Consider the following 10,635-nt stretch of genomic DNA (forward strand, 5'->3'; position numbering starts at 1 on the left):
TGCACGTACGTATGCCCTTCTGCCGGGCACACGACGACTTGTTCTTTGTTCCAAGTTGTATTTAGTCTGCAAGAGCTTGTTTTCAGCGTCCTGCTTGGCACGTTCAAGCTCCCTGGCTGCCTGCTGACTGACCATCTCTGTAGTGCGTTTTGCGATGGCTTCCTCAAATGCTGCATTCTTTGCAGCGGCTGCGGCGGAGGCTAATGCCAGGGCTTTCATGCTCAGTTGGGATGATGAGGACTTCGAAGTTTGAGAGTGTTTCAGGCTTCTTGACGAGGCTTTGGAATGCCGTGAAATGCTTGATGCTGTTTCCAAGGCCAGGGAACAGGCCTTTTCTGTTGCCTCGGCAACGGCGATATTGACGCGGTTGCTATGCTCAAAGAAGACTGTTATTGTTTGGATGGCATGGCCGTTTCCAAGGCCAGGGAACATGCCTTTTCTGTTGCCTCGGCAACGGTGATATTGACGCGGTTGCTACACACAAACAAATTGCTGTGTCACTTGACTCACTTTTGGACGGATTTAGTGAGTCATAGTAAACTTGACTCGTATTTAACACCACATGCATCGCATTAGACTCACTGAAATTTACGTAGCGAGTCAAAAGGGCATTGACTAACTTAGAATGTTTATTGTTGACTCACTTGTCCCTTGAAAATGAGTCTGGTTTGGCATATGACTCAGTACCAAGCTGGCACCGAGTCATTCCCGAGCCCGTGCGGGCAAGCACAGGAAACCCGTTGTTTGCATCAATCCGCCATTGTTTTTGTCGCGTAGTAGTGGGAGCCAGAGCTCTTTCTTTTTCTTTCTATTTTAAGGTATTTTTATGTTCAAAACTCTGCTATCGTGTTGTAAATAACTGAATGCAATCTACCCGATTCACGGTAGTTTTTTTTAATTCCTTGTTATCAAGCACTGTTTGCTGTGTGTTGCCAAGCCCAAATTACGAAAGTGGCTTTGCCGTCGTACGCCTAGGTTTAACGTAAGTACTAGGCCTACATTGTGTTAGGCCTAGTGTTAGACGCAGTGAGCAAAGGCATTTTCTGATCAACAAGGTATATATGCCCTCTAATTCTTTTTTTTACCTGCGTTACTGATGCTCTTGTGCGTAAACTGTGTTCGAATTTGATGGTTTCTGCTCATCGCAGTGATTCAGCACAGGACTCAGCTAAAAAAACCCATTCAAGTCACATGACTCACATGTATCCCATTCTGAGTAATTGGACTCGTTTATCACATGGCAGTATGTCACTACACGGACAAAATGGTGACTCATTTAAATGCCACAAAATGAGTCAAAAGACCCAAATATTATTCCAGCCCGAGTAACTTGACTCATTTCATGAGAGTCAAATGACTCACTTAAGTCCAAAAGTGTCTCACTACACGAACAAAATCATGACTCACCTAAATGAGTCTTGTGACTCGGCATTTATTTTCTGTGTATGCTCAAAGAAGACCGTTATTGTTTGGATGGCATGGCCGTCGTAAGATGGGGACTCGTTATAGAGACGTTTAAATTCTGTCCAGGCCTCTGTGTATGCTTGAAGAGCGCATTGGGTAGCTGCTAGTTTGCGACGTACGAGCTATTCAGTGTCCGTTGGATTTTGAAGGGTTTGGAGAAGTTCCTCAGTGTTATTCCATCTGTGACTGAGTTTTTGTTCAGCCCTATGTTGTCGGCTGCCAGTGTTTGGGGAATGGGAATGGGCCCTCTCCTGTTGAGAAAAGGTAGGCGCCGGAGGCCGCTACAGTCTGTGTTATTATACAATCCACATTACAAGTTTGTAATTACCTCATAGTTATTCTAATTTGAAAAAAAAATCAATAAACTGACTACTCACGTCATTTTTTTAATATGGAAAGTGCATAATTGTAAGACGCCACTTGCTCATTGCATGCACAGTTTGTCATGATACAAGTTGATTTGTTAAGCCAAACAGCCAAAGCAGCGATGCCAAGCATCAGTATGAAGATGGCGCCATAAACGCCTTTTGAGGGTTTTGGAGAAGTGCATATACATGTGTCCCCATAACATTATCAGGAGTGATTGAAGGTGGTGGTGGTGGTGGAGGCCTAGGTTGTACCGGTGGAACTTGTGAGGGTTGATCCCCTGATTGTTCAGCTGTTGAACAGCTGGGAGGGGGTGATGCAGGTGGTGATGCCAGTGAGGGCTGATCCCACTCTTCTAGTAGGTTATCGCCCCCTCCCCCGTGCCCGCCCCATCCCGCCCCTCCTCTCCCCCTCCCAATGATCCCCTCCCCTTCCCCCTCCCCTTTCCCCCAAATATATATCTCTCCCTCCCAATATCTCAATCTCGGAATAGGCCAGGCTCTTCATATTTACAGTCGCCCCCTTGGAGATCTCAACACAGACTCACAGCGACTGGTGCGCGAGTCTACATTTGCTTGACTCTTAAGTGACCTCAGTTTCCCCTTGTGTTTTAACATCAATGTTAATGTATTCACAAGTTTGCATTTGTGTATAGCGCCCTCTGTCAGATGACTTTGGAGAACACAACTGAGCCACGAACAAACACACGTTAGCACATGTAAAATCCCTTCATGTCAGACATCTTTGGACGATATTTTCTGAGAATCGTTTGAGGTTTTGTCTCTTTTGAGACCCAACAAACTGAAATAAGAGGGAAAGGATGCAAGGAGGTAATTTAGAGACTCTTGTAATTCTTGAGAAAGAAGTGTAAACCATATATTTGATTCATTTTATAGATAATTCTGCGATCAGTTTTGACATTCTGTAGCTCAAAATTGAGTGTGATTTTCGTATATGTTCAACCATTGAATTTAGGAATTTCGATTAAGTGATGATTTATGTACGGTGCTTTTATAATTCATGTAATACTCTGTGAACTTAAGGATATTTACTTTGTTTATATATTCACAGTTTTCACGAAGCCACTGCGGATTATTTCACAAGCAACTGCGAACCATTTCATGGAAGACTTGCGAATCATTTTCATGGAATAAATGCAAGATGTTATAATCAACGGCTTCTGTAGAGACCCTTGTTTACTCCTTAGTTACCGACCTTTGACCTAGATGTGACCTGTGACCTAGATGTGACCTGTGACCTAGATGTGACATGTGACCCCCTGCGAAACCCCTAGTAGTAGCACTACGAACACCTAAAAGACTGCACCTCGAAATTGATTTAGTGCTGCCGCTACAGTGAAAACTCCTGCGTAACTTAAGCAGTCTTTGCTACAAGAACCTCCCCCTGCGTGATCAGTGATTGTGCGACACATCCTCACATCTGGAGACGAGGCTGTACCTGCGTTGAGTACTGATGAGATGGCTTCACTCTTGTAGCTGCGACACGAGTGCCCGTTCCGGTACCATCAACCATCGACCCAACGACCCTGCGACCTGTCGTCCGTTGCAACCGTGACTGTTCTTCGGACATCATGGACTTCATGAACATGGGATCCAGCTGTTCTACCGGACATCATGGACATGTGATTTCTTGATCATCGAGACTTCATCGTGGATCTTTGAACTGGACAGTAAAAACTGAGTTTGCGTCTATTTGTGCATTTTGATTTGCATAATTGTAATTTGCATTTGTGATTTGATGCAAATTGTTATTTGATTTGAGCTTTGTTGATAACAATTCAGAATTTGTTCCAGAATATAAATATACTGTATGCGATACATGTACACTGAATTATAGTGGTATTGAGATCAATCACATTGTTTGCCATTTTCCGTTCACGTGCGAAGTGTATTTTACTACATGTATTACATGTACATGTGTAGTGCTAGTTACATGTACATGTACATGTAGGTGTGTACCATTGACCATACATGGTGTATATGCAATTGTTTTACATGTAAGTTGGATTTGGTGATACAAGTAGATTGCACAAATTTATTTGTGTTTATAATTGTACCTTTTGTTGATTTTACACACGTTGAATTTGAGCAAAGAGTTACATACTAGATAGTATTAACTATTTGATGATTAAGTTTTGAAACTTGATATACATGTAAGTCTACATCAGTACATGTGTTCTGTACGCCATGGCTGACTCAACAGAAGAACGAAAGCAGTCTTCGCCTACACCCTTCCTCGTTCCTACACCAGAAATTCCGGAAACACCAGATGCGCAACCCCCCTCTAGTGAACTGACATCAATACTCTGCAACCCACAGCTTCTTCAGCAAATTAGAGATCATATCTTGAGCAAAGAAGAACGCCTCAGCGGACGTTCAAGAGCCACCAGATCTTCAAGGCAATCTTCAAGATTTTCAGGAGTTTCGGTCAAGGCAACGCTTGCTGCCGAGGCAGCTGCCTTGAAAGCGAGGCTTGAGTTTGCAGATGTTGAAGGAAAACAGAGAGCAGAGGTCGAACGGCAACAAGCTGAACTCAAGAAAATCCAAACTTTGACAGACCTGCATGAAACCGAAGCAAGGTTAAAGGCCATCGAGCAAGCAGAACGAGAAGAATATGCTGAAATTGTGACTGATGCCGTGAAGGAAACAGACAGCAAAACTTCACTAGTAGAAGAATACATCAAATCCCTGCCTACCCCGAACGCTACTCATGGAGCGGATGAGTCTGCAGTAAAGTCAGTCTCACCAGTAGGAACACCGGAAATTCCACAGCCAAACCAAGACTCTAGTACATCACAGCAGCAGATCAAGAACGAGTTGACAACGCCCAGTCCACAGACTACGCTGCAAGATCTCACAAAGACGTTTGCAGAGCAGATAAACCTGAGTCGTCTACCGACGCCAGAGCCTGGTGTATTTACTGGCGACCCCCTTAAGTATCCGAGATGGAAGCGTGCCTTCGAAATACTCATCGAACAGAGGGGCATCCCACGCTCAGAGAGACTCCACTACCTACAAAAGTACCTGGGTGGAGCTGTGAAGGAGTCCATTGAAGGCTACCTCTTCCTCTCAACTGACGATGCATTTGACAAGGCAAAGGAGCTTCTTGAGAAGAGATTTGGTGATCCCTTTGTTGTCGCCAACGCTTTCCGCAACAAGCTGGAATCATGGCCCAAGATCTCTCCTCGTGATGGAACTGGGATGCGAAATCTTGCTGACTTCCTCGGTCAGTGCCAGGTGGCTATGGAGACAATTGGTAGCCTCCAGGTACTCGATGACGAAAGAGAGAACAGAAAAGTACTCGTCAAGCTCCCTGACTGGTTGATCAACAAATGGGCTAGAAAGGCTGTGGAGTTCAAAGAAAAACAGAAGAAGTATCCTCCATTCAGCGACTTTGTAAAGTTCATGCAACTGGAGGCCAAGATTGCATGCGACCCTGTGACTTCGATACAAGGACTCAGGGGACAAGACAGACAAAACGACAAAGGTGAAAGGAAAAGAACCCCAGGAGGGAGTTCCTTCTCAACCAGTGCGAATGAGGCAACAAAGAACAGCAACACAGGAAGGGGGATCCAGAATCCGAGGTCCTGCCTTCTCTGTAGCAAGAATCACAACTTGGGCGATTGCTGGGAATTTCTAAAACAGCCATTGGAAGAGCGCAAGACTTTTGCGATGAAAAAGGGGCTTTGTTTCGCCAAGGGCATATGTCAAAGCACTGCAAACGGAGAGCCACGTGCAAAACCTGTGCAAAGTCTCATCCGACAGCTCTTCATGGAGACATAAGAAAGACAGAGAAACCCACAGAAGGTGGAAAACATCCTCAGCAGAATTCTGAGAAGCAGCAAACATCTGTCAGCTACCACACAGGTGTTAGTCATCTTAGTGGAACGAGCAACTGCTGTAAAAGTTCGATGATCGTCCCAGTATGGGTCTCACATCGTGATAAACCGGAGAAAGAGAGGCTGGTCTATGCGCTCTTGGACACTCAGTCAGATACGACATTCATTTTGGACAGCACTTGCGAGGCATTGGATCTACAGGGTACCAAGGTCAATTTACTGCTGTCCACCATGTTTGCGGAGGATCAGAAGGTAGCAAGCAGAAAGATAGATGGGCTGATAGTGCGTGGGTTCGACAGCCATCTAAAGATTTCGCTACCAGCTGCATACTCGAGGGAAATAATGCCAGCCAACCGTTCTCATATCCCGACCTCAGAGATGGCCAGGAAGTGGCCACACTTGGAGAAGCTTGCTGATTTGTTGATGCCTTCGACTGACTGCGAAGTAGGCATTCTCATCGGCTATAATTGTCCGCGTGCCTTGGCACCTCGTGATGTCGTTCCTCCTGTCAACAATGGACCATATGGTCAAAGGACCGTCCTTGGCTGGGGCATCGTCGGTATTGTAGACCCCAACCAGTGCGAAGTCGACGACTGTGATCCTATCGGTGTGAGTCACAGAATTCGGATCCATGAAGTACCATCGTTTTTGACAGTTGGTGAAAGTCCAAAGGGATGTACAGAAGAGAATGTTGATAACATTCAATTCTCCTTCAGAAGTCGTGTAAAGGAGATGGTCAGTCCCTACGAAGTTGCACAAATGATGGAACTAGACTTCTCCGAGCGAAAGTCAGACGAGATTGCACTGTCTCAAGACGACCGTAAGTTCTTGACCAAGATGGAGGAGGGTATTCATCAAAGATGCGACAGTCACTTTGTCATGCCGTTACCCTTCAAGGAAGCAGAACCTAAACTTCCAAACAACAAGATTCAAGCTCGTCAGCGTCTCAAGCAGCTAAAGGGCCGGTTCAAGAAGAACCCGCAGTATCACAGCGAGTACAATGCCTTCATGAATAACATCATCAAGAGTGGCTATGCTCAGAAGGTTCCTGATTCCGAGCTTGATGTCTCTGATGACTGTGTATGGTACATACCCCATCATGGTGTCTACCATCCGAAAAAACCCTGAGAAAATCAGAGTGGTCTTTGACTGCAGTGCCAAGTTTGAAGGAAAGTCATTGAATGACTATCTCCTACAGGGTCCTGACCTGACCAACACACTTGTGGGTGTCCTATGTAGATTTCGACAACAACCGATCGCCTTTATGTGCGACATAGAGCAGATGTTTTACCAGTTCTATGTGATTCCAGATCACCGGAAGTTCCTTCGATTCCTGTGGTGGGAAAAGGGAGACCCTGAAGCTGAACCAAGGGAGTTCCAGATGAATGTCCATCTGTTTGGTGCGGCATCATCCCCTGGGTGTGCGAACTTTGGTCTCAAACAAATTGCGAACAGCTATGAAGAAGAATGTGGTTCTGCAGCTGCGAACTTTGTGCGAAATGACTTCTATGTGGACGACGGTCTGAGATCTGTTTCCACCAGCGAAGAAGCCATTGAGTTGATAACGAACACCAAGGATCTCTGTGGCAGAGGTGGTTTGCGATTGCATAAGTTTGTCTCCAATTCACGAGAAGTGATGGAAGCAGTTTCGACACAGGATCGTGCCAAAGGAATCAAGGATCTTGACTTGCGTCACGACTCTCTCCCCATCGAGCGAGCACTTGGCGTCCATTGGTGTATCGAGTCGGACACATTCCAGTTTCGAATCATTCTGAAGGACCAACCACTCACAAGACGAGGAATCCTTTCCACGATCAGTTCGGTATATGATCCTCTTGGATTTGTGAGTCCTGTTCTGTTGGTTGGTAAGCAGATATTACAGGAGCTGTGCAGAAATCAGGCAGAGTGGGATGATCCACTTCCTGAATCCTTACGGCCAACTTGGGAACGGTGGAGGAGTGATTTGGCTCTTTTAGAGAACTTCAAGATGCGACGATGCTTTCTTCCGGAGAATTTCGGTCGTGTTGAATCAGTAGAGATTCATCATTTCTCTGATGCGAGTACCACTGGCTATGCCCAATGTTCATACCTGAGACTCACCGATGACCAGCGAAGAGTACACTGCAGCCTCATCATGGGGAAATGCAGAGTTTGTCCTCTGAAGCCAGTTTCTGTGCCACGCCTTGAGCTAACAGCTGCGGTGGTGTCGGTCCGTGTCAGTGCTCTGTTACAGAAGGAGCTCGAGTATGAGAATGTCTATGAGGTCTTCTGGACCGACAGTAGAGTAGTGTTGGGCTACATTGCCAATGATGCACGGAGATTCCATGTTTTTGTTGTGAATCGGGTACAGCGTATCAGAGACCACACCAAGCCTTCCCAGTGGCGACATGTTGCTACAGATGTTAATCCGGCAGATGACGGATCAAGGGGTCTTGGAGTTGAGGAATTGATGAACAAATCAAGGTGGCTTGTTGGACCTAACTTTCTATGGGAAGAGCAGGTTCCTATCATAATCGAAGCCAGCAGTCCAACCATTTCTCCAGAGGATCCGGAGGTGAAGAAGGTCAAGAGCCTTGCTACACAGACTGCGAAGCAGACATTTGAGCTTGAACGTCTTGAGCGCTTCTCTGAATGGCATCAAGCCAAGAGAGCTATAGCGACTTGTCTGAAGTTCAAGTCTCTCCTGATGAAGCATTCCATAAAGAAACCACAGCCAAATTCGATCCAGGCTCTACGAAAAGATGCGATTCCTCTCTACAAACCTGTGATGGAAGAGGACATGTGCCAAGCGGAACTAGAAATCCTGAGACTGGTGCAGAAAGAAGCCTTTGCAGAGGAAATCAAAATCCTGGAATCTCTCAAGGTCAACAGCGACAACCCTAGCAGATCCAAGGTTCGAGAGCGTAACAAAGTCATGAAGACTAAGAGTTGTCTCTACAAATTGGACCCATTTCTGGATGCTGACAACATTCTGCGAGTTGGAGGCCGCATTAGAAGGGCTGGGTTTCCTTCTAACTTCAAACACCCAGCTGTCTTGCCCAGAAAGCACCACATCACCGAATTGATCATTCGACATTGCCATCAGCAAACCCAACATCAGGGTCGGGGCATGACCGTGAATCAAATCCGAATGAATGGCTTTTGGATTATTGGCTGTAGCTCGGCTGTTTCCTACTACATATCCAAATGCGTACGATGCAGGAAGCTCTTCGGCCAAGTTCAAGAGCAGAAGATGGCGGACCTGCCGGAAGACCGTCTCGAACCGGCACCACCATTTACCAACTGTGGCGTGGACTTCTTTGGTCCTTGGTACATCAAAGAAGGAAGAAAGGAATTAAAGAGATACGGAGTTCTCTTCACGTGCATGGCAACACGTGCCATTCACATCGAAACAGCAGCAAGTCTCAGCTCAGACTCCTTCATCAACGCTGTACGGAGATTCATTTCCATTCGTGGGCCCATACGACAGCTGAGATCTGATAGAGGCACGAACTTCATTGGGGCAGAGTCCGAGCTCAAAGAAGCTGTCGCTGAAATGGACCATGGCTCTGCGAGGCAGTTTCTCCTGAAGGAGGGATGCGATTACAGCCACTATGAAGTCAAGATGAATGCTCCATCAGCCAGCCATACAGGAGGAGCATGGGAACGACAGATACGTTCGGTGCGTAGAGTTCTGGGGCCACTGATGCATCAGGCAGGCTCTCAGCTTGATGACGAGTCTTTGAGAACACTGATGTGTGAAGCAGCTGCAATTGTTAACAGTAGACCTCTTACAGTGGACAACTTGAATGACCCAACTTCGCTTGCGCCACTTACCCCAAATCACCTGTTGACGATGAAATCCACTATCATCTTGCCACCGCCTGGAAGGTTCCAGCGTACTGACATATACTCCCGCAAACGATGGCGTCGAGTTCAATACTTAACGAATGAGTTTTGGTCACGATGGAGGAAGGAGTTTATTCAAAACATCCAACTGCGTCAAAAGTGGATACGACCACAGGATGACCTTCACATTGGGGACATTGTCATCATCAAAGACGAGAATCTTCCTCGCAATCAATGGTTGCTTGCTCGGATTGCTCAGGTGTTCCCAGGCGAGGACAATCATGTAAGGAGGGTCAAACTCGCTATTGGTGACCCCCACTTGGACGACAAGGGAAAGCGAGTCCATTCTGAGAAGTTCCTGGAGCGTCCCATTCAGAAGCTAGTCTTACTTGTGGAGGACTTGGAGACCAGGGGAATCCCCGACGAGGAGCCCTGAGAAGCTTCAACATACATGTTGTGTTTAGTAGTTGTATGCTTAGATAACCTGTTAGTTTATTGTTGTTTAAAGTACTTGAGTTTAGAAATTTGATAGTTTATCTTGTTCGAAAGTTAAATGATTACCAGTGAGATGCTTCAAAGATGATTTATTGTATGTTTGTACAATGTACTCAGACAACTTAAAGGAGCAGTTACCATGTAATTTTTGCATTTTAGTCTAATCAGTGCATGTTCACAATGTTGATCAAGACGAGTCTAGATTACTATAACTTCTGATTGTAAATTAGTTACACTAATTTGGGGAGCCATGTTAATGTATTCACAAGTTTGCATTTGTGTATAGCGCCCTCTGTCAGATGACTTTGGAGAACACAACTGAGCCACGAACAAACACACGTTAGCACATGTAAAATCCCTTCATGTCAGACATCTTTGGACGATATTTTCTGAGAATCGTTTGAGGTTTTGTCTCTTTTGAGACCCAACAAACTGAAATAAGAGGGAAAGGATGCAAGGAGGTAATTTAGAGACTCTTGTAATTCTTGAGAAAGAAGTGTAAACCATATATTTGATTCATTTTATAGATAATTCTGCGATCAGTTTTGACATTCTGTAGCTCAAAATTGAGTGTGATTTTCGTATATGTTCAACCATTGAATTTAGGAATTTCGATTAAGTGA

General features: G+C 45.5%; 1 protein-coding gene across 1 annotated transcript; it reads left to right on the plus strand.

Moving 5' to 3' along the window:
* The first annotated feature begins 6,953 nt into the window (after positions 1–6,953).
* LOC119733734 lies at positions 6,954–9,953 on the plus strand. The gene has a single exon (XM_038207113.1). The coding sequence runs from the start codon at positions 6,954–6,956 to the stop codon at positions 9,951–9,953; it is 3,000 nt and encodes a 999-aa protein (XP_038063041.1).
* Positions 9,954–10,635: the final 682 nt, after the last annotated feature.

Source organism: Patiria miniata, unplaced genomic scaffold, assembly GCF_015706575.1.
Source record: "Patiria miniata isolate m_02_andy unplaced genomic scaffold, ASM1570657v1 HiC_scaffold_26, whole genome shotgun sequence".
NCBI classification, from domain to species: domain Eukaryota; kingdom Metazoa; phylum Echinodermata; class Asteroidea; order Valvatida; family Asterinidae; genus Patiria; species Patiria miniata.

Bases quoted from the DNA above. Each gene is read 5' to 3' on its own strand.
- LOC119733734 (XM_038207113.1), top strand. From the start codon at position 6,954: ATGTGCGACATAGAGCAGATGTTTTACCAGTTCTATGTGATTCCAGAT.